The sequence below is a fragment of the Callospermophilus lateralis genome, chromosome 4 (genome assembly GCF_048772815.1).
Source record: "Callospermophilus lateralis isolate mCalLat2 chromosome 4, mCalLat2.hap1, whole genome shotgun sequence".
NCBI classification, from domain to species: domain Eukaryota; kingdom Metazoa; phylum Chordata; class Mammalia; order Rodentia; family Sciuridae; genus Callospermophilus; species Callospermophilus lateralis.
The window spans coordinates 125,833,710-125,861,286 of NC_135308.1; the positions used below are offsets into that span (position 1 = coordinate 125,833,710).

At 36.7% G+C, this 27,577-nt stretch overlaps 1 protein-coding gene across 1 annotated transcript in view; it reads left to right on the plus strand.

Moving 5' to 3' along the window:
- The first annotated feature begins 13,909 nt into the window (after positions 1-13,909).
- Glipr1l2 (GLIPR1 like 2) overlaps positions 13,910-27,577 on the plus strand; it is a 67,244-nt gene continuing 53,576 nt past the window's right edge. Inside the window, exons 1-2 of the mRNA XM_076855410.1 lie at positions 13,910-14,143; positions 26,582-26,827. Coding sequence (XP_076711525.1) covers positions 13,910-14,143; positions 26,582-26,827 — 480 coding nt within the window. The remainder of the gene's footprint in view (positions 14,144-26,581; positions 26,828-27,577) is intronic.

A 27,577-nucleotide genomic window follows, 5' to 3' on the forward strand; every position in this document is an offset into this window, starting at 1 on the left:
CTCACAACTCAGTGGGGGAGTAAACTTTCTGGTAATAGGCCGTCCAGACTCTCCTTGTACTGTTATAGTATTAGAGGAAAGAGGTCCGGGGTAAGAGGTGAGCACAGAATAACTGGCACCAGTATCTAAGAGGAAGTTGACTTCTTCGCTCCCTACGGAGAAACATACGTGATAGGAGTTACGTGAGGGAGCCAGAATTGAGCCTGGCCCCATCAGGCCTGTGTGGAGGAGTCTGGCCTCTAGGACCTTCGCCCCTCAGGACAGTTGCTCTTCCAGTGATTGCCTTGACATTTAGGGCAGGGCCTTTGCAGTGGTCACTTGGCTACTGGGAAATCCCACTTGAAATGTCCTTCCTCTCCGCAATGGAAACAAGTCCCTTTTGTGGATTGAGGAGCATTTTGTCTTCCTTCTTTTTCACCCTGGGAGCTTACTCCAGTGTTTCAGTCCTTTTTCTGTCTCTGAGCTCTTTCTCCTTCTTTTCCTCTTGATCTCTATTATAAAAAACAGAAGTGGCAAGCTGGAGGATGTTATCTAAAGATTGATCAGGGCCATATGCCAATTTTTGTAACTTCCTCCGAATGTCTGGGGCTGACTGAGTGATAAATTTGTCCTTTAAAAGTAATTGGCCCTCTGTGGATTCAGGATCCACGGTGGTGTGTTTTCTTATTGCCTGAGTTTCTCCATGAAAATAGCAGGGCTTTCCTGGGGTCCCTGAATAATTTCTGAAACCATAGAATAGTTAATGGGCTTTTGCTTGATTCTCCTGAGGGCCTCAAGGACCAACATTTGGAAACATCTAATTTTCCAAGCATCTTGCTCATCATTTGAGTTCCACTCAGGATCATTTCTGGGAACTTCCTGTGCTCCAGATGGATGATTTGGTTTGCTCCTAGTCTGTTCTGCTGGGGCAAGAGCAAGGTGTAGGTCCATCTCCAAATTCCTCAGCTGCTCTTAGGGGTGCTTCCTTCTCATTGAAAGTCAAAGTCTGGTTGAGTAATAGCATAATATCTTTCCAGGTGAGGTCAAACACCTGGCATATGTTTTGAAATACCTCAATATATTTATCTGGGTGCTCCGAAAATCTCCCCAAGTCTGTTTTTATCTGCCTTAGGTCTTGAAGGGAGAAGGGAGTATGTACTTTGATTGGTCCAAATTCTCCTCCTGGCATCTCCTGGAGAAGTAATATATTTGATCTGTCTATTGGGGCAGATGCAGAGAGGCCAGGAAAAGGAGGACAGGATGTCCGCTGTTGCACAACAACAGCAGATGGAGATTTTGTGGGTCCTCATGATTCTTTCTCCTCAGTAGGTGAGTCCCCAAGATTTTCTCTCTTCATGGCAGATAGCATAGCTAAGTCTACTTTACATTGTTGGCATAATTTGGGGTTTTCCCTTAGGGCAAAGAAAACCCGGACATATGGCACCTCGCAATATTTCCCTTCAATATGCAGGTAAGTGGTGTACCTAGCATATTGGAGAGAGAAGCTCCTATCTGAGTGAGAAGAAGAAAAGAAAAAAAAAGAAAAAAAAACCAGGACTGGGGGGGGGGGGGGCGGCTGCGCCAGAGAAAACTGTTCTCATTAGGGACGTCTCCCTAAGTTTGAGCTTCCTTATGGTCCAGAAAACCCGTCTCTCACCTTGCTTTGCCAAGGGTGTTTCTGGTCCCCTTTGGCAAAGTGCTAGGGTCTCAGTTTGCCCTGTGCCAGAGACCCTGGGAGGATTCAGACTTAAGGGCCTTACTGCTTTCCTCCCTGCCACTAAAACCCACAGCAAAAGCGAATCGCCCACTCTTCTTGTTGCCTTTTGCTCCATAGACTAAAGGGATCTCCTGAGGGTAAGGGATATTTACTGGTTGTAAGGCATATAGTGCTTTCTATCAGAGCAACTACCGGAAGACTTGATTCTAAAAATGCCTTCCTCTGGCAGCTTAAAGAGAACACAGCACATTCTAAACATCGGAGTGATAATGGAAGATTTTAAAACAGACTAGTGAAAGTTACCTATGTGCATAAGGGAACCTGGGCACCTTTTTACTAATTATCCCATGTCTTTCTCAGTCCTACAACCTGAATTGCTAGCGTTTCTGACCGGCGAAGAAAGGAGAGCATCCAGGAGGGGATGGATGCGGGGTCAGGAGTGTTACACGAAGGCAAATGTAATTGGGGCTTTCCCTCAGTGCCATTCATCTACAGATCACCCTAGATACCCCTTAGGGCTGTCGGGAGGGGGTTCAAGAGAAAGGAACCTTAGGAATACATCTGAGTGTAGCCCAGACCAGAATTCCACAGTTGTTCCAAACTCCTTTCTCCACCTCCATGCATCCAAGGCAGATCGGGATTAGGGACATCAGGATTAGGGACACTGTGTACTCACGCCAATTGCTCTCCGGGCCCAGACAGAAAAGTGGGAAGCGGCTTTGGCAGAACCCAACATGCCTGCTCTGTATGGAACAGGTGATTGAGAGCTGCCTAGGTCGGGAAACCTCTCACCTGAGTCTTGAAGAGTGGCGGCTGCACTAGTTGCATTTAAGTATTCGTCGGGTGCCCACATCACCTTCCAGAAAGAAAGAGAGAGAAAGATGCACCTCAGACAGACATGGGGTGCATGGAGAGGTGCTTACCTTGGTGTAGATCTCGGTGGGGAACCGCCAATCTGTTACCGCTGTTTACCGGTGACTGATGAGTCCTTGCTTCCCCAATGCTGAAGTATAACACCAGAGAAGCATGCTGAGGCAGGTTTAGAGTGAGAAGGTAGAAGCTTTATTAAAGGACAGTAGAAAAGACTTTTCCAGGGAGGAAGAAGGGGACCCAAGAGGTGGAATCCATGGAAGGGGGAGGTCTTCTCTCTTTTATAGCTAAGGTCTACTTTGTGCTTTCCTGCACTCCTGTCACATTCCTGTCCTTTGTTCTGTTATCTTGCAGTGAAGGAATGTAGGTGGGAAGGCCCAAAGGGTGGGGATCAGGGGGGCCAAAAGAGTAATCTGGGCAGGAAGGGCTTTTGGATTAGCATCTTCATGTTTGCTGGGAGCTGCTTCATTAACATTTCCTTGGGATGGGCTCCATCTTCATCTTACTTGATATTACATCCTATGTACCTAACTACCTATCTTTAAATCTGGCTTCATTATCATTTTCTGAAATAATCACTTATATTTATTTTATTGATATATTTCATTTTTAAATTAATGATAGATTTTACCACTCTTTATTGTCCTATAGTGAATGGGACTTTATTTTTTCTGATAACCATTATGTACAAAGCTCAAAAACATGCTCAATACATAGTAGAAAATGAAAGAATGTGAAGAAATCAATGAAAAAATAAAAGCAAATTAAATTGATGAATTACTAATAAATTAGCATCCTGTCAGAATGCTAAGCCAAGAAGAAAATTTTGATGTGCAAAAGACATTGAGCAAACTTTGGGGCAAGGACCTCTATAGAAATGAAAGTGATGTTTAAAACTCAACACGAAGGAATTACATTTTGTCAGGGACTTAAAATGGATATATAGCAATGTCAAAAACAAAGTTACCTACTTTGTAGTTTTGTCTATTTTTGATTTTTGAGTCTTCAACATAAGAGGCATTGTAGAAATATTTGTTGACATGACACTGTCGGCAGAAAGTACTGTAAAGATTTTTAAGCAGTGTTAGGGTAGAAGCATTTTATTTTTTTAAATTAAAAAAGTATTAATCTTCTACATTGATTACCTTATTCTAAAACTCAGAAGAAACTAAGTGAATTCTTTTCATTTTATTTTACTTTCCTCTATTTTAGGAAATCTAGATATTGTTGTACCTAACAGAATGTATCAAAATATTTCAGTGTTGATTCAATTATTTCTTGCCTTTGAAATTGATAAATCAAGCTTTTAATTTTTCTGTTTCATTGACAGAAGATCCAAGTGTGCAGTCAAAAAAGGACACATCTCAGCGAACAACATGTAATCCATTCAGCCTAAGTTTGGTTGTTTTGAAAACATTTTGTCATTTACGTGCATAAGAAATTTCGAAGTGTGACAATAAAGGAACATCTTTATTTAAATGTAACTTATCATCATTTTGATTCAGTAGTAAACTTTCTGTACTCCTCTCTGGTATCCAAATTTAATGTGTGTTTTTAATTCAAAAGATATATTTATTATAGTATGGAAAATGGGGAAAAGTAAAAAGTGTGTGTGTGTGTGTGTGTGTGTGTGTGTGTGTGTGTGCATTAGGGTTCTCTAGATCAACAGAACCAACAGAACCAACCATATAAATATGACTGTAAAATGGGAATTTATTAGATTGGCTCATAGGACCAGAAGCTAAATAGTCCCACAGTGGCCATCTGCAGGCTGGAGAGCTATGGAGGAATCAGTAGCTGCTCAGTCCAAGAATCTGGAGCCTCAGAACAAAAGGGATCAATGATGCAGCCCCAGTCTGGGGACCAAATATCTGGAAACCTCCTGGAGAGTCTCACCAGAGTCCACCTGGAAAAAGGAGCTGGAGTCTGATGTCCTCAGGCAATTGCAGGAACAGTCAAGCTTGTATCTGCTGCTTCTTCCTAGTTCTTCAAACTTTTTTTCCTATGGAAGTGTCTAATCTGTTGAACTGTGCTGCCTACACTTAGGGTGGGTCTCCACCTCGGTTTGTTGTCTCAAATGCCAATCTTTCCTAAAACACCAACAAGCCTCTTAATTTTAGGCATCTCAAAATCCAATCAATTTGAGAATTCAGATTAATCATCACAATATGTATTGAAAAGTCCCTTTTCTAATTTTCTAACGGGAATGAATTGTAACTTAAGTTACAGTAGATATAAGGAATTAAGTATATTTCACACATGGAACCAACCTAGGTGCCCTTAAATAGATGAATGGATAAAGAAAATGTGGTATATATATTAGATGGAATATTACTTAGCTTTAAAAAAGAATGAAATTATGGCATTTGCTGGTGGAATGGATGGAGTTGGAGAATGTCATGCTAAGAGAAACAAGCAATTCCAAAAAACCAAAGTCTGAATGCTTTCTCTGATATGCAGTTGCTAATTCGCAGGAAGGGTGAGGGTTGTAGGTGCTAGGGAAGAATAGGATTACTTTAGGTAGAAGAGAGTAAAGGGAGGGAGGGGATATGGGGACAAGGAAGAATAGTACAATGAAATACATTATTACCTTATGTACATTTATGACTGCATGACCTACAATCACAATATGTACAATCAGAAAAATGAGAAAAATTATACCCCATTTATGTATGATATATCAAAGTCCACAAGGGCATTCTGTTATGTATAACTATTTAAAACAAATTAGAAAGATTAAAAATATATGAAATAGTTTCTTTATATTCCAGTACTTAATTTTAAGAACACAACATTATTTAAAAAATGTTAATGAGGAACGTTTCAGATAGCATATAATGTTATATATTATGGTCATTATCATTAGTGGCTGGGGAACAAGTCGATGGATTGAAACTCTTGATTTAATAAAAGTGATTAAATCAATGGATTAAATGCAAAAAGAAAAATTAACAAACTTTTAAGACTTCACAAAAAGGTATGGAAAGCTCAAAACTTCTAAATAACATGTCAAAGAAGAAATGTCAAGAGAAATTGCAATATTTTGAATTAAATACAAATGAAAACACAATTTACCAAAATATGTGGGATATAGCAAAAGCAGTACCCAGAGGAACATTTATAGCACTGAATTGATATATTTAAAAAGAACAATCTAAAAATCTAAGTTTCACTTAGGAAACTAGGGGGGAAAAAAGAGCAAACAAAATCCAAAGAAAATAATAAAAATCTGAGCAATCAAAAAATTAAACTCAGGGAATCAATTTAGAAAATAACTGGAAAAAAAACCCAAAAGATCAATAAAATTCATATGTTATTACCTAAGTTAAGGGGGGAAAGGGAGAAAGAGCATAAATTACCAACACCAGAAATGAAAAGAGGGATGTTACTAAAATATCTCATGAACATGAAAAGGATAATTGAGGAAAACTATGAGCAACTCTATACCACAAATATACTTAGATGAAATGGACCAATTCAATGAAAGACACAGTGTGCCAAAACTCACAAAAAAAGAAATAGACAATCTGCATAGGTATATAGCTATTAAATAAATTAAACCAATAATTAATAACCTTCCAAAAGAGAACACCAAACCTGAATTAATTCACTGGTAAATTCTATTACCATTTGACAAAATCCAACACCTATTCATGATAATAATTCCCAGTAAACTAAGAATAGTAGAGACACTCAGGGTCACTCCAGGGGAACTGGGCTGCACGAAATAACCATACAAGAGACAGAGATACCTTTTTCTTTGGGGGTCCTGTGATGGCTCCTCTGACCTTAAGGGTCCGCAGAAAGGAGAGCAAGAGTGTGCTGACCTCTTTTATTGAGGAAAAGCCAATCAAATGAGGCAAGGGGTCAGGTTTCAGGGGGCTGAGTCTAGCTTCATAATGTCTGCTGTCAGCAGCTTGACTGACATCTAGGAAGGCCACATCCAAAGGCAGAGCAAGAGAAGGGGACACACAAAGGGTGTTTCCATGGAACATTCTATCCTAAACAGGGCAAGGGGATAATATCACAAAGGAACAGGTGAGCGTAGCTCAACCCATGGGGCTGCAGGAAGCCATGCCTATGCATGAAGACACATTCTGCTACTTCCAGGATCAGGGCAGCTGTGTGGGGCCACTTTGAATGTGACCAGATCACTGGAAGTGACTGACAGAGCCTCAACCGTTCAGGGAAGGAAAATGCTGGTCACTCAGCATGACGGCCCCCCACAGAGGACTTTGTAAAGATATTGATAAATAATATCCACAAAAATCGTTAGAATTAACTTCACACTTAATGGTAAGAATCTTAAAGCTTTCCCACTAACATCAGGAACAAGGTAGACCTCTCTCCCCACTATTTTTTATCACCATATTGAAAGTTGTAGCTAATGCAATAATACTTGAAAAGAAACTAAAAGGCATACAGATTGGAAATAAATATTTTCTTTGCAGATGACCATCATTTGTGTAGAAAATCCAAAAGAATCAACAACAAAAAAGAAAATTAACAACAAAACAAAAATCCTGGAACTGTTACTAGGCAGAGGTTCCTTGGTTTTTGTCTTCTTGAAAGAATAACTTCACTCAAGAGACATAGATAGAAAAAGCATAGACAGTTACATAGTAAAAATAAATTCCAGGGAGAACATAAGGTAAGCCACCCCAAAGGAAGAAGTGGTCTTTTTTTGCTTTGTGAGTTTTTATTATCTGCTTGGGATCTTCCCATTCCATGAACTATTTATTTGGGAGTAGTTACCACAATTGCCTACCATGGCTTGGTGCCAGGAATTTTGTGGGTGCTCTAAAGTTGGAAAGTCCCTAAGGCTGGTTACACACTCATTTCTTAGTTTTAAGAAGGTAGTAATTGGCCATGAGAGGTGGTTTATTGGCAAGGTTTTCTTGTCACTCAAGACCTTTTGTTCTTCAAGATGAAGTAAGCCCTATTCTCCCTTTCTCCACCCCCCTGCTCATATCTGTCAATCTACTCTAACAGATCAAATAAGTGATTATAGAAAGGTTGCAGGATTCAAGGTTAATATAAAAAGTCGATTGCTTTTCTATATATTAAAAATTCACTAGAATTGAAGTTAAAAATATAATATTGTCAGGCATGGTGGCACACACCTGTATTCCCACCAGCTCAGCACGCAGGGGCAGGAGGATCACAAGTTCAAAGCCAGCCTCATCAACTTCGCAAGGTCCTAAGCAACTCAATGAGACCCTGTCTCTAGATAAAAAATGAAAAAGGGATGGGGATGTGGTTTAGTGGTTTTGAGCCCCTGGGTTCAATCCCTAGTAACAATATCCCCCCTCCCTTCCCCGTTGTGATGTGAACTGATCAATATAATCAATAAGTCACAGACATAGGTTCTAGATAATAGGAATAAGATAAGATAACAAGGATAAGCAACAGTAAGACATAACTTCATAGATAAGTTCATCAGGAATAAGCCTAAGTAATAGTAATAAAATCATGTAACTGTAAGACACAGGATTTAAACCACAGGAAAAAGATATGGGACAGTAAAAGGTGACAAGTCAGTATGCCAGTATAGTTATAGATAAATATAGGCTGATAGGGGTTGATTTGGATAAGGTTAATCAATATAATTGTGAACAATTGTATTAGCTTGATATCTATAAGCTTATAGATATCAGTAGTAAAATGATGAGTAAATGAGATAACTGCAAGCATCAAATAAGATACTAGTACTGGGACAGTGGGAATGGAGTCACTGTCGCTATACAAACAAAAAGGTATGGCCAGAGGGACTCCATCTTAGCTGTTCCAAACTCCATCTTAGTTTTTCTGTTATTGCTCCTGTGAAGAGAGACCTGCATGACCCATTTCTGAGAAACAGAAATTAAAGCTGTGTTCTTAAGAAAAAAAAAAAAACTGTTTTTCTGTACTTTGTACCCCACAGAACATACCAAACTCAGGATATGGTGGTGGTCATGGTGAGCTACATCCTGAGTTTGAGTACATTTATGGGTCTACATGACTTTAAAATAGGTTATCGTCCCTGCTCAGCTGAAACTCAGGATACGGTTGTCTAACACTTGTTTGGACTGGAGATGTGATTAAGCTAACGTCTTTTTTTTTTTTTTTTAGCTTCTGTACCTTGCTTTCTTGCATGACACTGAGAAAAGCAACTGAGTTGTGGGCTTTTTTTTTAATCCTTAAATTCCCAAGACACAAGTGAGGAAATTGCTATTCTCCCAGAGTCTCAGTCTCTACAGGAGGGAGACAGTCCCTGGTCAGGTAAATAAAGCTGTTTTTTGTTTGAATTCGAACTTAGAGTGTTTTCTGAGGCGGGCTCCCCATAATATCCCCCCACAACAAACAAACAACAACAACCAACATAATACTATTTATGTTAGCACCCCCCCAAAAAAAGAAGTATAAATCTAACAAAAATATATACACATTTATGTGAGAAAAACCAAAACCAAAGGTTTTTTTTTAAATTTTATTTTATTATTATTATTTATTTTATTTTATTTTATTTTTTGGTACTAGGGATTGAACTCAGGGACATTTCACCACTGAGCCACATCCCCAGCCCTTTTTTGCATTTTATTTAGAGACAGGGTCTCACTGAGTTGCTTAGTGCCTTGCTTTTTGCTGAGGCTGGCTTTGAACTCATGATCCTCCTGCATCAGCCTCCTGAGTTGCTGGGATTACAGGTGTGTGCCACCATGCTCCACAAACCAAAGCATTTTGATAAAAGAAATCATAAAGTGAAAATACTCATGCTACAAATGTTTTCTATATATACATATATGATGTGTTGTATGTAACCAGATTCCAGAATGAATTGGAGTCCCTGTAAAGAAAGCAAAAGGAGACAAAAGCAAGGTACAGAAACAACAGGTTACATTAGGTCACTGGCATCATTACTACATTACTATTCATGGTCTCATTAGGCAAGTTACAGAGTTAGTAACATTATGCAGTTTATTAATCAGTTACAAATTATGTTGCAATGTGCAATGTTAGAAGCTTAGTGTAACTTTCAAGAAAGTCCATTGTTTAAAGTTATTGACATGTGGATAGGCTTTAGGAGCAAGGGAACTGGGTGCAACATTGTAGTTGTCTTACAAGAAAGTTCCTTTATTCCCAGGAGCTGACTATCTGAGATCAAGAGGCTGATAAGACTCTAGCACACAGCTTCCTCATGAAAGGCATTACAGCAGCTAGGCATTCTGCACTTTTGCAGAAACTTTCCAGGCACGGAGTATGTATTAGTTATCTTACTAGTTCCTGGGATAAACTGCAGAATGTTTCAGCAGTGGAAAACAACATGCCTATTATTCCCTGGGAGTTTGTTCATGAGAGGAAATTCGCTGTCTTGTATATTTCCACAACTAAAACCCTTACAGGTCTCAGGACCTAAAATACAATTTGTCTCTTTCCAAAGTCAAGGGCATGAAATTGAGCATACTCTGGGAATGTTTATATAAAAATCTCACTCTTAAATATGCATTATTCCTGTATTTTGGGGATAGGTATTTAGAATTGATGTAGGAACAGAGGAGGCTGGACACCCGAGGAATTTTCGGGACTGCAGCCAGCCAGTCCAGAATGTGGCTTGTGCCTGAAAGATTCTCTGGACAGAGATTTTGGGAATTTTTTGAACTTTATATCTAGTGTGTGTGTGTGGGGGGGGAGGGTTGGAGCTTCACATGACAAGTGCTTTTCGTTCCATCCTCTAGACCAGGCACAGGTTCCACAAGTTTACCAAGAAAACAGAGATAATATCTTTTTGTACAACAAGCTTACAGACTATTCTCTATCATCACACTTTTTGTGTGCAAACCTGGCATTTATAAGAAAGAGGAAGCTTCACAGCAAGTGCTTTCTGCAGATATCCTGCCTGCTGATATTCTTTGTAAAGATCTTTCTGACTAGGGAAGCTTAATTATGGCAAGAGATCTTCTTTTTTTTTTTTTTGATTTTTTAATGTTGAATAATAATTTATTTTTTTATTGGTTGTTCAAAACATTACAAAGCTCATGATATATCATGTTTCATACATTTGACTCAATTGGGTTATGAACTCCCATTTTTACCCCAAATACAAATTGCAGAATCACATCAGTTACACACTCACATTTTTACAAAATGGCATATTAGTGACTGTTGTATTCTGCTACCTTTCCTATCCCCTACTATCCCCCCTCCCCTCCTCTCCCATCTTCCCTCTCTACCTCATCTGCTATTGTTCAATTCTCTCCCTTGTTTTCCCCCCCTTTCCCCTCACAACCTCTTCTATGTATTTTTGTGTAACATTGAGGGTCTCCTACCACTTCCATATGCTTTCCCTTCTCTCTCCCTTTCTCTCCCCCCACTGGCAGGAGATCTTCTGGCTGGGGGTCTGTGGCCTGCTTCAGTATAGTTATATGTATGAAATTACTCTTTATAATCTCAGCAAGGGACAGCATTGTCCAGCCTAGGTTAACAACTTTCAAACAAAGTATTTATAAATTTGGATGCATTTATAAAAATATATTTAGATCTGCTAGTAGTTCATGAAAAGAAAATTAAAAGGAAACAGTTAAATAAACAAAAACAAACACTTGCAAGATAACTTTAGACAAATTATTTTTCTTTTTCTTAATTTTTCTGTTGAGAAGGTATTAGTGATAATTATATCTTAAGGTTTTTATGATCTGAATGAGTTGATACTTGCTAACCATTTGAAATACTGAATCACACATAGTAGTAAGAATATATGAAATGAATTTTAAATATTTACAAACCATATATGAAATGAATTTGAAATAATATTTACAACCCTATATTGTAATTGCTTGGTAATTCATCTATCATCTTTAATTTTTTCCCCCCACATTTTTGTATTGGTGCATTATAGTTGTACATATTAATAGGATTTCTTGTTACATATTTGTACATGCATTCAACATAACAATCTAATTTGACCAATATCACTCCCTTACACTTCCCCACTCCCTCTTTACTTCCCACCCCTTGGTCCCTTTTATTTACTGATTTTCCTTTGATTTTTAGGAGAACCACCCTCACCTTTGTTTTCTTTTTCCTCTCTAGCTTCTGTATATGAGATAAAACATATGCGGCTTAACTGAGTTTGACTTACATTACTTAACATGATGGTCTCTAGTTCCACCCATTTTCCTGCAAATGTCATAATTTCATTTTTCTTTATGATTGATTAAAACTCCATTGTGTATATATACCACATTTCTTTATCCATTCATCTGTTGATGGACACCTAGTTTGGCTAGTGTGAACTGTGCTGCTATAAACATGGCTATGACTTTAATTCATTTATAAAACTGTATGACTATAATTGACTTATAAACATAAAGATGGCTTTAATTTTTCAAGGTACATACTGAAAAGTGGGATAGCTGGGTCATATGGTGGTTCCATGCTTGTATTATCTTTAACCAAAAGTTTCCTATGGACAGACTCCATGTTTGTTAACTTTTGTAACTCTAGTTTCTAGAGTTGGCTCTGACACATAAGAGCTATTAAAGAAATATCTTTTAAATTGGTGAGTGCCATGTCTCGTAATGAAATGAGCTGTCCAGGATACGGTGACTTCCCTGTTAATATAATTATTTGGTCAGAGGATGTGATGATCACCAATCACTGATGTATTAGAAAATGTTTAATCATAGCACTAGTGAAATTGTCTAAAATTTCTTCCAAATCTAAAATTCTATTATTCTATTTACTTGAAAGTGAGGTTTGTATTTTGTCTACTGGTCTTTTTCAATTACCTAACACACGGCCGGGTAATGTATATTAAAAGAATAAAGACATGAACAAAATCATCTTTTGAAGGTCTGCTACTTTTCAATAGTGTGAACAGAAGATAATTTTCATTTTTAAAAAATTATTGGGGATACCTGTGATTGAACCCAGGGGTTCTTTACCACTAAGCTGCAACCCCAGCCCCCACCCACTTTTTAAATTTTTGAGACAGGATCTCCTTAAGTTACTTAGGGCCTCATTAAGTGGCTGAGGTTGGACTCGAACTTGGGATCCTTCTGTCTGAGCTATCCCAGTTACTGGGGTTACAAGTGTTTACCACAGTGCTGGGGTATTTTTTAAAGTACTTTGCTTTTTTAGATATTTTTTAAGGCAACCAGTTACAATGTTTTCTTTGTGGGAAATTTATGTCCAACTGTCCCAGTGAAGCCAGAATTAGACAGGCAGTCAGTATAATTAGGTAAATGGAGTCAGGTTGGGTCAAGGAGGCCAATTTTGAGTGAGTCTGGGAAGTTGGAGACTGTCCCCTGAGGGATTGAAATGTTAATTCCTTCAGAGCCCTTCCTCCCTCTTATCAAGAACCTGCCCTTGCTCCTCTATCAGGTTGTTTGTTAATGTGTGCAGGGCTGCTCCATCCTGCCCTTACCCCTTCAGCCCACCTGTTGGGCCATCCCACCAAGCTCCTGGGCCTAGTCACCTAAGCAGAAAGGAGAAATATAAGAAGGAAAAGGCAGGAGAACAAAGGAAGCCTAGGACATAGGGAAAGGGCAGAACACCTCATCTCTTGGGAAACCAGGATACCAGCTATGGCCCCCTTCTCCATCCTGGGAGAAGTCTATGTTACCTCTCTCCTTCTATGAATGGGACAGTCAGTGGCAGAAGATGAATACTGATATCCCATCCTCAATAGTACTGATGAGAGAACAGAAATATTCTCATTTAATGAGAGTTTTATAATCACTACCTCATCCTCAATCCTGAACTTTCAATTCTTCTATTTGTTTTGTAATTTCCCATAAAGAAGAGAGAAAAATCTCAAGGAAGAAGTCAGGCTTAAAGAGGATATTCTGTCCATAATAAGAATAAATAAATAAAAAGAGCAGGCTACACCTAACTCCCAATTCAACAGTTAAAGATTAAAAGGAATTAAGTTAATTTTTATCAGTAACATAGAAAGGATGGCCACTTCCCCTTGCACAAGTTCAAGTCCTTGAACATGTTAATTATCAGCAACTGGCATTTACCATATCAACCGGTAATTGGTCAATGAAAGATGACACATCATTCTGGGTCAGAAATCAACTCGGGATAATAAATAATTTGCTACACTGCCTTGTGAAAAGCCTCAAATCATTTCACTCAAGTATCCCTTCGATTAGTTCGCAGACATGTATTTTAAGCTTTGTCTGTCACAAGGCTCTGGCTTTCCTGTCCCTGCCCACCTCCTTTTTCCTCCTTAATGCTCTTCCAGATTCTGCTCTCCAGCTTTCTGGAAGATAAGACTTGCTTGCGCAGCCCGGTAGATTGGCAGGTCACAGGGGCGGGCTGGCGCCTGCGCACTGTCCTATCTGCGTCGGATGAAATATGGAGGCCACCAGGCCCTTAGCCTTCGGGTGGTGCGATCAGTCTTTCCCCCTGGCGCTAGGGGGCGTTTTGAAGCTGTGGCTCTGCGAACTGTGGCTTCTCCTCTTGGGATCCGGTTTGAACGCGTACTTTTTGCCGCACGAAGAGGACGTAGACTTCATCAATGAGTACGTGACTCTCCACAATGACCTCCGGGGCAACGTTTACCCCAGAGGGTCTAACCTGCGCTTCATGGTGAGACTCCTGGGCGGTTTCCCAACCTCCCGGCGCTCTAGTCACCACGCACCCCTCCGCCTCCGGAAGTCTGGGCCACTGCCCTGAGGCTTTGGATTCCTGAGAACCACACTTACACCTTAGGTTTCAAAGATAATGTGTAAAATCAACGGCCCTCTAAGACATGTTATTAGGAGGATTTTGCATAGGACCGAGTCTAAGGCAAGTGTGGCACTCACCTGAGGTGCATATTTTAAGAGGGCACCACTTCAAGAAGATACTTTAATGTAGTAGTTTTCTTTTTTTAATTAAAAAGTCAATCAAACATTATTGACTTATAATCAAGAAAATATCAAAATTTTAAACAAAGACAAGGATCCTTGGAACTGAACTATAGAGAAGCAAGTAAAGCACTCTTAGGGCAGTGCAATTGCAAGGTTAGTCTGTTTTTATTTAAAATTTTGATTTTTTTTTTAATCGTGGATGTTTTTCACATTAATTCCGACTTTAAAAAAATAGTGTTTGTCTTCATTACTGAGTGTACTCTCCACGTTTTGCTCCCAAGGGAGTATCAGTCTCTTCCCACTAGTCAGCATTCCTTAGCTGCCCTGCTACCTCTCTCCCAGTTTCGTCTCTCTCCACCTTTTTTTTTTACTTTCTATTTTCATTTAATACCTCATCAACTATTCTCTCCTTGCTAGGAGAATTTCATGATGGTCATTAAAAAATGACCACAAAATCCAACAAGTAAAAGACTGTCCTCTTACTAGACAATCAGGAGTTTATAATTTACAGTATAAATTATATTACAGGTACTACCTCCATATACATATTTTCTTCCTTCAGGAATAGTTCCTGGCCCAAAAAAAAAAAAATAGAGATGGGATAAATAAAAGCATTTGATTTTTAAACATTTGTTACATAGCAATTGCTCTTCTAAAAACTGTGACAAACAGCCTATAAGCAAATACCAGCTATATAGAAGTGTTGTTTTCCATATGGTCACTGGCATTTTCAATCATTTGCTGAATTCATCAGAAAATGATACTTAGTTTTAATGTAAATTTTTAAAGTACGATATGGATTAGACATATTTTAGTTTTTTCTTGTTTATTTTCTTTAACTTTTATATTGCCAGCATTTTCTCATCAAATTATAGGTAGTTCCATTTTGCTGAAGATAGTTTTGTCCAAGTCAGATTTTTATCTTTTTAATTCAATCATAGACTTTGGAGATATTTTAGTATTTTAACTACATATTTTCTATCCATTTGGGATCACTTCTGTTCCTTTTAAAATTGGAATTATCCTTCCTCCTGAAAATTAATAAATTCACAATACTTTTTAATTCGACTTTTCATAGGTTTTTATATCTCTAAAAATTAAGTTAGATATTTCAAATATAAAAAAGTAGTTTAAAGAATAATAAACCTGGAATTCACAATCCGTAATTTAACATATGAACATTTTTACAAAAATAGTATTTTGGTTATAGCTTAAGACCCCACCCTAAATTTTTTCCTGTTTCTTCTAAAAGTTGGTGTATGTTTCCCAACTATTTTTAGGAAATAAATAATTAGTATAAATACTGTATTCTATCATAATAGTATGTTCTATTTAGAAGTTTTCTGTAATATGTTAGGAGATCAGATGTTTTATTTTTTATTCTCTTACTAGTTATTCTTAGCATTTTAAAATATATACCCCATTTTACAAATTCCAAAGTTAATCAGTATCACTGTCACCAGACATGGGTCAGAAGTAGGCTCTCCAAAGAGGAAAATGAAACCCCAAATCACCCTGATTGGATTCTTGACTTTTATCGCTGGAAAGAATATCAGGATGCCTTCAAATCAAGGCACAAAGATTTATTTAAGTGCATCAAAGGTATACACACCCCAAAGGCAGGGTGTAGGTACCCCTTACCTTTTAGAGAAAAGACAAGTGACAACTGCAGGATTGAATTCTCTGATTATGTATATGATTTTCCTGGGAAGAAATGTGCAGGTTCTCAGGAAACCTCCTTTGAAAACAAATGCCATGACAGACATTTGATATTTGGGGTTCATTATGTTTTGGGAGGAGGGTTAAGGAGTCTAGTCATAAATCACTTTGGGGCACACTATTTTCATTTTGAACCTGGTTACATTTAAACTGTTTGTGTTTTTGTTCTACTTGATCTGTTACAAGTATATGCTGGAGGTTTTGTCCATACAACTAAAGAAATAAGCACGACTGGTCATGCTCATAGATCCAGTCTTCATCTATTAAGGGTCTCTTTTTCCCCAAGAATTCACCTATGTTATTAACCTCCTTCCCAATATTAAAATTTTTTATTACACTTAAATTCTTTATATTGCTTTTCTATGTCCATGCTGTTGATGCCAAAGGGACTCTTGGGTTGCTTCCACCCTTTGGCTATTTTGCTTAATGTTACTGTGAATGTTAACAAATATTTGCTCTAGTCGCTGCTTCTCTTCTAGGTATGCACTCAGACTAGAATTGCTGTATCATTTGGTAATTTCATGTTGTTTTTTTTCTTTTTTCAAAGAACTAGCATTTTGTTTTCCATAGTGGCTGCCCAACTTTTGTTCTTACTGGGAATGCACAAGGATCCTAGTTTCTTCATATCTTTGTCAAGTCTTGTTATTTTCAGGTGTTTTTTGGATAATAAATGTCTAATGGGTATGAAATGATAGCTCATTATGATTTCATGATTAATGACTTTGTGCATCTTTTCATGTGCTTTTGGCTACTTGTTCTTCTTCTTTGGAGAAAGGTCTATTTACACAGAATCTCCCAGACTAATGGAATAGAATATAGGATCCAGAAACAAATCACTATACACACACACACACACACACACACACACACACAGACAAATGATATGCTGTTGAACTCATTTTTAAAGTTTTATTGGGGACTTTTACATTAATATTCTCAAAAGATATTCATCTTTAGTTTTATTTTGTTTTAGTATCTTTGACTTTGGTATCAGGATAATGCTGTACTCATAGAATTAAGAAGTGCTTCCTCTGTTAGTGTTAAGTCATCTTTAAGTCTTTGGTATAATTCACCAATGAAGCCATCTAGCTGAAGGACTTCCTTTATTGGCAGATTTGAATTACAGATTTAATCTCTTTACAAATTATGAATTCATTAGATTTTGTATTTCTTCATGATTTAGTCTTGATGTATGTTTCTAAGAATCTGTCAACTTCATCTAGGTCATTCATTTAATTGACCTACATATGTTAATAGCACGAGTGGTCTTATAATACTTTTTATTTATTAAGATCAATAGTATTGTCCTCCCTTTCACTTCTGATTTTAGTTATTTGAGGGTTTACATTTCCAGTTCTCCCAGTGCCATTTGTTGAAGAGGCTATCTTTTCTCCAATATATGTATTGACACTTTTGTCTGGTATGAGGTAACTGTATTTTTGTGGGTTTATTTCTGTGTTTTATATTCTGCTACATTTGTCTCCATGTCTGTTTTGGTGCCCATACAATGCTTTTTTAGTATAATTTTAGTATTATTTTATAGTATAATTTTAGTATTATACTAAATACTAAATATTTATGAAATATTGTGATGCCTCCTCCTCCTGCTGCTGCTGCTGCTTCTTCTTTTTTTATTTTCCATTAAGGATCGCTTTGGCTGTTCTGGGCCTCTTAGTTTTCCAAATATCAGGAGCAATTTTCTATTTCCACGAAGAACATCATTTGAATTTTGTTGGGAATTGCATTGAATCTGCATAGCACTTGTGGTAGTATACCCATTTTGACAATATTAATTCTGCCTATCCAAGAACATGGGAGGTCTTTTCATCTTCTAAGGTCTTCCTCAATTTCTTTCTTTAGTGTTCTGTATTTTTTATTGTAGAGGTCTTTCACCTTTTTTCTTAAATTGACTCCCAAGTGTTTTGTTTTTCTTTGAAGCTACTGTGAATGGGATGGTTTTCCTGATTTCTCATTCAGCTGATTCATCATTGGTATGTAGGAACACAATTGATTAATAAAGTTTAATTTTATATCCTGCTGCTTTGTTGAATTCATTTATGAATTCTAAAAGTTTTTTTTTTTTTGGTGGAGTTTTTTTTTTCGGGGGGTGGTCTTCTATATATAGGATCTGTTGTGGGCAAACAGATCTTGTTTGAGCTCCTTTTTCTTAATTGTATTTCTTTTATTTCATTCTTTTGCTTACTTGATCTGGCTGAAGATTCTAGCACTATGTTGAATAGAACTGGTGGAGATGGGCATTCCTGTTTTGTTCCAGTATTTCGAGGGAATGCTTTCAGTTTTTCTCCATTTAGAATGAGTTGGCATTTGGTTCATCATATGTAGTTTTTACAATGTTGAAATATAGTCTTTTTATTTCTTTTTTCTAGTGTTTGGACCATGAATGGATGCTGAATTTTGTCAAATGCTTTTTCTGCATCTATTGAGATTATCATGTGATTCTTGTCTTTTAAATCTATTGATGTGGTGAAATACATTTATTGATTTCTTTATGTTGAACCTATTTTGCATCTTTGGGATGAAACCTACTTGATCATGGTGCACTATCATTTTAGTGTGTTTTTGTATGCAATTTGCTAGTATTTTATGGAGAATTTTTGCATTTGTGTTTATCAAGGATATTGGTCTGGAGTTTTCTTTGCTTGATGTGTCTTTGTCTGGTTTTGGATTTCAGGGTGATATTGGCTTTGTAGAATTGGCTTTGGAAGTTTGTTCTAGTTCATGGAATAATTTGAGGAGTATTGGAATTATTTATTCTTTAAAGATTTAGTAGAAATTTTCTGAGAATCCACCTTGTTGGCAGGCTCTTGCTTGATGACTTGATGTAAACCCTCATAAAATTAACCTGTTTAAATTTTCTATATCTTCCTGGTTCAATCTGGGTAGGTTATATGTCTCTAGAAATTTATCAATGTCTTCAAGGTTTTCATGGACTGAAAATGGATTTTAGTAATTCATTGGATTTTAATAATCTGCGTTTTTTTTCTCTTTCTCTTGGTTAGGTTAGCTAAGGATTTGTCAATTTCGTGTTGTTTTTTTTCAAAGAACCAACTTTTTGATTCGTTTATTTTTTGAATTGTCTTTTTTAAAATCTTGATTTCATTGATTTCAGCTCTTATTTTCCTGTCTTCTGCTGATTTGGTTTGGTGTTGGTTTGTTTTCTTTTTCTAGGGCTTTGAGATGTAATGTTAGATTATTTATTTGGTATCTTTTCATTCTCTTAATGTATGAGCTGAATGCTATGAACTTTCCTCTTAGAACTGCCTTTATAGTGTCCCAGAGATTTTGATATGTTATGTCATTATTCTCATTACCTCTAAGTATAATTTTTACTTCATTTTTGTTTTCTTCTGTTATACATTCATCATTCAGTAGTGAATTATTTAGTCTCCAGGTATTAGAGTAATTTTTATTTTCTCTTATCATTGATTTCTAATTTCATTACATTTTGATCTGATAGGATGCAAGGTATTATCTCTTTTTTTATTTGATAAGAGTTGCTTTGTGTCCTAAAATATTATCCATTTTGGAAAATGTTCAATGTGCAGCTTATAAGAAAATGAATTCAGTCACTGATGGATGAAATATTCTATATATGTCTGTTAAGTCTAAGTTACTAATTGTAATTTTAGTTCTGTAGCTTCTTTATTTTGTTTTTGTTTGAATGATATATCTTTGACATAAGAGAGAGTTATGTTAAAGTCACTCAGAATTATTGTGTTGTGGTGTGTTTGAATCTTGATATTGAGAAAGGTTTGTTTGATGTACATAGTTGCTCCATTGTTTGAGGCATAGATATTTATGATTATTATTTCTTTCTGTTTTATGAATCCCTTAAGAGGTATGAAATGTCCTTCTATATCTCTTCTGATTAACTTTGGTTTGAAGTCCACTTTATCAAATATGAGAATAGAAACCTATGCTTGTTTATGAGATCCATGTGAATGATAGTTGTTGTTGTTTTTCCCCCTCTCCTTTTACCTTCAGTCTATGGATATCTTTGCCTATGAGGTGAGCCTCTTGGAGATAGCATATTGCTGGGTCTTTTTTAATCCAATCAAAGAATCTGTGTTCTTTGATCGATAAGTTGAGTCAATTAACATTGAGTGTTACTATTAAGATGATTTTATTTCCTGTCATTTTTATTTATTTTTAGTTTTTTAGTTGAGTTATATTCTCCTTTGATACACTATTATTCTAGTTTAGTTTCACCCTCTCCTATTTTTTATTTGTATTCTTCATTTCGTCTTCATGTAATATTTTACTGAGTATGTTTTATAGTTCTGGCTTTCTAGTTGTGGATTCTTTTAACTTTTGTTTATCATGGAAGGTTTTTACCTCATATTAAAATATGAAGCTTAATTTTTCTGCATATAGTTTTCTTGGTTGGCATCCATTTTCTTTCAAAGCTTGGTATATATTATCCCAAGATTCCCTAGCTTTTAGGATCTGAGTTGAAAAATCAGCTGAGATTCAGATTGGGTTATCTCTAAATGTGACCAGTTGTTTTTCCTCTAGCAGCTTTTAAATTTCTATTCTTATTTTGTTTGTTTGGCATTTTCATAATAATTTACTTAGGAGTGCCTCTGTTGTAATTTTGTATATTTGGAGTCCTGTATGTTTGCTATATTTGATTTTCCATTTCCTTCTTAAGATTTGGGAAATTTTCTGTTACTACTTTATTGAAAAGATTGTGCATTCCTTTGGTTTGTAGCTCTGAGCCTTCAACTACCCCTCTGAATCTTAGGTTTGGTCTTTTAATAATATCCCATATTTTTTGAAAATCCTATTCATGGTCTCTTAACATCCTTTCTCCATGATTGACTTTATTTTAAAGATTATGTACTTTGTCTTCGTTGCTTTAAACTATGTATTCTAGATGGTCTATTCTATTGGTGATGCTTTCCATTGAAGTTTTAGTTTGGTTTATTGATTCCTTCATTTTGAGAATTTCCATTTGATTTTTCTTCAGAATTTCTATTTCCTTATTGAAGTGATCTTTCAATTCTTGTATCTTGTCTCTGATTTCACTCCTTACAGTATATTTTATCTCATAGATTAGTTTAGCTATAAGCTTTGTAAATTTCTACTCTGATATTTCCTTCACTGTGGTGTCAGTGGAGTCTGCTATTGAGTCATTCTGGTTTGTTTGGGTTGGTTTTTCCTGCTTTTTCATATATATATATATATTTGTGTGTGTGTGTGTGTGTGTCTACCCTTCTATCCAAATGGATCTGAAGCAGCAGGGCTTGTTTTCTATGTGCTTTTGGTGATCCTGTCAGTTTCCTGTGCCTCATGATTAAGGGGGAGCCAAATAATTGCACCCAACTATGAATACAGTAGATTACATCAAATTAAGTACTAAATTCCTATTTAACACTTACAAAGTTAATTGACACCAGAGAGAGCTATGGTAGGCTCAGCAATTTATAGTAAAACCAGTAAGTAATCATGAATTATATCTGGCATAAAATCAAACAATAGGTGTTTTCTATGACTACTATTGTATTTATTGTTTCTAAAGCATTAGTTATGGGGTCTGGCCTTTTTAAAACCAATTAGTGTTAGGAGGAGTTAGAGTTCTTTAAGAGGAAAGAAGAAAAGATGGGGGGTAGAAAAGGGTTTGTAGATTCAACAGGTGAATAGGGCAAATACAGAGGCGACATAAGGTATGTATTTTTATGAGGGGGGAGAAGAAAAATAGAAGTAAAAGAATTAAAGGAAGAGTGAAAGAGCAATAGAGTTTGGTTGTTAGCAAGAGAAAAGAGAGAAATAGAAATAAAGGGAAACAGAGTTGTGAAATAGACAACACAAAAATCAATCCAAAATATACTAATATAAAACCCCAACCCTCAAAAAACAGAGAAAGGAAAAATGACTACCTTCAAGATATGCTAGAAATGAGGAAGCAGAAACAAACATGTATATGTACAAATGTATAAATGTCCAACATGTATCAATCAGTACAAATTCAAACAATCAAACAAACAAACAGCAAAATAGTCAATGAGAGTGTATGCTTGCTGTCTGTGCCAAAACATTTTTCTCTTTTTCAGCTTCCTTTCTCAGCAGGATGGTGTGGGGACCTGTAGAAGATGCTTTCAACTTCACCTCCAGGGTATAGTTACCGCTGGGTTCTATTAGCTGACTTTCTGGAAGCAAAGCTCCCTGGGGAAGGGATTAGGTCTAGTATTGGTCCAAGTGTTATATTGTGTGGAGAGTTATGGGCTGTAAATGAATCAATGTACTTCTAGGAGTGTACCCTACTCCTCTCCCCAGGGTTCCACTCATTGGAAAGAGCAGTCAGTCCTTTGCTGGTTCTGTTGTTAGGGAATACTGCTCTTTTTGGCTTCTCAAGGACTGCCTCTGAGCTCTGAGTTTATCCACTCCACCAGTTCAGATCCTCTATCTGCCACCTGCCACTGGTCCTGGGTACTGCCAAGTTCAAGGGATTGGGGAAGGGTGAGCTTTCTCCACTCTCTCTGTCCTGTATTATCCCAGGCAAAATGGTCTCCATGCCAGAAATTCTTTGTGCCAGAGATTCTCCTGATTTTCTAGGCTCAGTTTAGATCTTGCAGTTGGTATCTGCTAGATTTCTATGTTGGACTCAGATCCAAATGCACAGATCTAAGATCCCAGTCTAAGTTGATGAGCTGAATAGCCTCTGGGTCAGCCCAGGGCAGGCTGCCCCTCCGATCCTGGGAATAATTTCTCTATGATAAGTATTAGTTGTAAACCAATAGTATTGTATATGGAATGATGTATTAGCTTTTCATTATTGTGACTAAAAAGCTGAGAAAAACAAAGGAAAAAATATTTATTTTGGCTCACAATTTTAGAGGATTTAGTCTCTAGTTATTTGATCCCATTGCTGTGGGTGAGGCAGAGTATGATGGTAGGGAGCACACAGCAGTGCAGAGTTGTTTTCCTCATGGTGGTTGGGAATCAGAGAGACTGCTAGGGCCCCGGGACAAAATATATATTTCAGGGGCACACCCTCATTCCTCAAACTAGGCCTCACCTTTTAAAGTTTTCACCACCTCCCAATACCACCATCAGCTGAGGGACCAAGCCTTTCACACATGGTCTCTAGTAGACATTTTAGATTCAAGCCCTGTCATTCCAACCCTGGACCTCAAGGTTTCATGTCCATCTCATAATGCAAATTGCCTTCAGTCCATCTCCAAAAATTCAGTAGTTCCAACATGACTCAAAAGACCAAATCCTAGATTTCCTGATTCTAGAAAATCTCTTAGCTGTGAGCCCCTGTAAAAGAAAAAAGAAAATTACATACTTTCAATGTAATATGGTGGACAGAACATAAATTCCCATTCCAAAAGGGAGGAATAGGAAAAATTGGCAACCAGAAAACAGAAAGATATCCAGGAGCCAGGGACAAAATATACCCTACAAAGACACATCACAGTGACCTCATTCCAAGGAGGTATTGGAGCAAAGCAAGACTGAAATCCCACCAGGCAAATATTAAACCCTGCAATTCCATGTTCAGCATCCGGGACATATGTTAGTATGGTACAAGCTCCAAAGAGCTTGGGCCAGTCCCTCCCCTATAGCCTTGCCTGCCAGTTATTGTCCACATGGCCACTATCTTGGGGCTGGCTCTACTCATTGCCTACAACCTTCCTTAGCAGACATCCCATGTTTTTGGCATCTCCAACTTCCAGGGTTCTCCATTATAGCTTTGACTTTGCTCTTACAACTTCATGTATCACACTCTCAGACACTACCCATAGGGATTCTAACCCTGCCACACTGCCCAGCCTCCCAGGCCTTCTTTTAAAATCTAATTGGAATTCTCTGTGACCCCACAACTCTTTCACACTGGATACCTACAAAACCAGCATCATATGGATGTGCCAAAGTCTACAGCTAACTCAAACAGTATCTGGCTCTACTTGAACCATGGCTGCAGCAGCCTGCATAGCTGAGTGCCTGCATAGATGAGCATGGTAAAATGATTTCTAAGCCGGTTGTCCTGGTGCTCTCTTCTCAAAGCATTTCAAACAAGTTATAGCTTTGATCGCTTGAGCCTGTGAGGGAGGTTGACCAATTTCACAGATAACCTCCAGGCCTTTTTCTATTGTCCCTGTATAAAGTATTTGGTTTCCTTTAATTAGCACTAATCTCTTCAGCAACCACATCTTCTTTGGCCCCAATTTTGTACAGTGTTTTCACATCTTTTGCCCTGGTTTTTACTGCTGATTCTTGCTACTAATCTATATAAATTAGTCAGCAATACTCATACTAGAGCCTGAATGCTATGCTGGAAATTTCCTCTGTCAAATTAATTATCTTTCATCTTTATAGTCAATTTCACATAGTCTCAGAATCTGGAGAAATGTAGGCAAATTCTTTGCCAGAATCGAATGTGGCCTCTAGTCCAATTCCCAAAAGAGCCCTTAGTCTCGTCTGAAACCTCATGGGCATAGTCTTTACTGTCTGCATTTCTATCAGCATTCTGGTCTTTGAGGTGTAATCATAACTGCCCATAGAGCTCTGCTTACAGCAATCTAAGCTTTCCCTGGGCTGTCTCTCAAAACATTTCCAAACTTCTCCCAGAAACAGTTCTAAAGGCTTATGACCACATATGGTCAGGTATAGTCATATCAGTGATCCTGTAACCATGGTCCACTTTATGCTTTGAATATAGCCATTGATGCTCTGCAACTGTGAATTATTTTTTTAAAAAGAACTATTTATTTCTCTTCCTCTCTCCCTGTTTCTCCTAATCTTTCCTGCTCCCCATTCTTGGGAAACAGGATTGCCTTTCTTCCCCATTCTAAGCAGAGTTATCTATCCATTAGCCACAAACCCACCACGGGAATGAAGTAATTCAGAAGACCTCAGAAATGACTATCTCCCAAATTAACAAATGAATTACAACTCCTTTGCTAGCAAAGTAATAACCTTCTTTTTCCTTTTTCTTGAAACCATGTTCTTGTTATTGAATTGGCATCAGGGACAAGGACTGAGCTTTTGGTAACAATTACACTTTTCATCAGTTTTTTGAGTTAGTCAACTTCTAATACTGTGACAAAATACCAGAGGAAAAAAAACAGAGGAAAGGTTTATTTGGGCTCTTAATTTCAGAGGTATCAGTCCATGTTCAACGGATTCTGTTGCTATAGACCTGTGTCAGGTAGAACACAAGGCACAGAGGGTGTGGTGAAGTAAAGCTGTTTACCTCATGGCAACCAGAAAACAGAAAGATATCCAGGAGCCAGGGACAAAATATACCCTTCAAAGACACATCACAGTGACCTAATTCCTTGAAGTAGGTCCCACCTCCTCAGGTTTCCACTACCTCTCAATAGTGCCATCAGATGGGGACCAAGTATTTAGCATATGGCCTTTGGGAAACAACCATAATTTGTAATCACAATAGTACAAAGAAAAACCAATAACAAAATGCCCATTTAAAACAACCAAACACATTTGAATGCATGTGTATATGTGTGTACATACAGAGAGAAATGTGTGAATAGGTAGTCTTTTGAACAGTGGTTACCTTTGTGGAGGGAAGTAGTAAAGAAATATTCTAAAGGGCTGATTTGTTTATTTTCTCTAATGAATTTATGTACAATCTGTGAAATTAACTAAGAAACCTAAAGCTATCTTAATGTTTTTCAGAAATGTTTACTGTAACATACATACTTAGTATTTTGATGTAATGATTATTCTGTTGATTTTCATAGTATGTTTTTATTGTTGTTAAGTAAAGAACAAACCTAGTTATTTGTTAAATGATAAAAGCATACATCTCTGTATATTTACAAATGGTAAGGGAGCAACATCATGTGGTATCTTGTGACATTTCTGGACTTGCATAAAAGTGTTTATGTATCTTTTTTATAAAATTAACACATGCATTAAAATTTTTATGTATGTGTATAAACATTTTATCTATATACACATATGTGTGTGTTATCCTAACAATAAGCAACTTGAATACAAAATTTATGCTGACTTCTCATTTTAATGCTGATAGCACAATATTTGGTATATAATGAAGGCCCAATAAATAGTTATTAGATGAATTCTATTTAAAATTGTTGTGTTACTAAGTACAAAAAACATGGGATTAAAATATATGTTCTAAACAGACTATACTTAAGAATGTTATAATTTGCACTGTCTATCATTCCACTACTTCAGTTACAAATATATGAATGGTCCTTTGTCCAAGGATATAATCATTTCACTTACAATTATAAAAAAAAAAAAATATTTCCTCATAGAAATTACGCAAACAAAACTCCTAAGTACAAAATTAGAATTCTTAAACTAGAGAATTCCTGGAAAATAATCAAGAGCACAAAAATCCCTATTTATTATTGTTCTGTTTTCTCTGCTTTTTGTGTGTGTGTGTGTGTTTGTTGTTGTTGTTGTTTTGTTTTGTTTTGTTTTCTCCTTACAGACTTGGGATGTAGCTTTATCACGAACTGCTAGAGCCTGGGGGAAAAAGTGTGTGTTTAAGCCTAATATTCATTTAGAAGAAATACATATGGCCCATCCTACATTTAATGGTATTGGTGAAAATATGTGGGTTGGCCCTGAGAATGAATTTACTGCAACTGTTGCTATCAAAAGTTGGTATGCAGAGAAGAAATATTTTAATTTTGAAAATGGAACTTGCTCTAAAAACTGTTCTAATTATATGCAGGTATCTAATTTTTATATTGCTATTAATTCAGTAGACTTCTTAATTGCTTTACTAACTAGTTTTATGTTTTAAATTTATAAGTAAACACAAATGGTAAAATTATTACTTCTAATAAAATTCAAATTCTATTAAGTCCTATCTTCAAATGTCCATAGTCCCATACATATGTAAATCATACAATCAAAATATTCTTTGAGCGCCAGGGTGTAGCTCAGTGGTAGAATGCTTTCCCAACATGCATGAAGCCTGGTGTTTCATCCCCAATACCACAAAAAAGGGACATTTTTTAAAAATATAATAAACCTAACCTTGATACCCAAAGATAAAAGGCAATTTTCTAAAATAGTACACACTGGAAAAGGAAGTAAGAATCTAGTAAATAAAAACTATTTACAAATCATTGAGAATAAAAACAAAAGATGATATGTTTTGCACATATCAGTATATATATTATATTATAGCTGACTGATTAAAGCAGTAATATAGTAGTATTCAATGGAAATTAATAATATTATTTTACTAATATCCAAAAATCCATCCTCATACTTTATACTTCAAGAATATTGAACCAATTTTTATTTATTCATTATTTCACATACCACATTGTTTAATAATCATCTAAGTATATGTCTGATAATACACTGAGGGTGGAGAACTTGTTTCTCATTCACCATATTGTGAACATAAAAATATGACATTATTTAGATCTTCAATAAATATTTGTATCAGAAATTAAGAAGATATTGAACT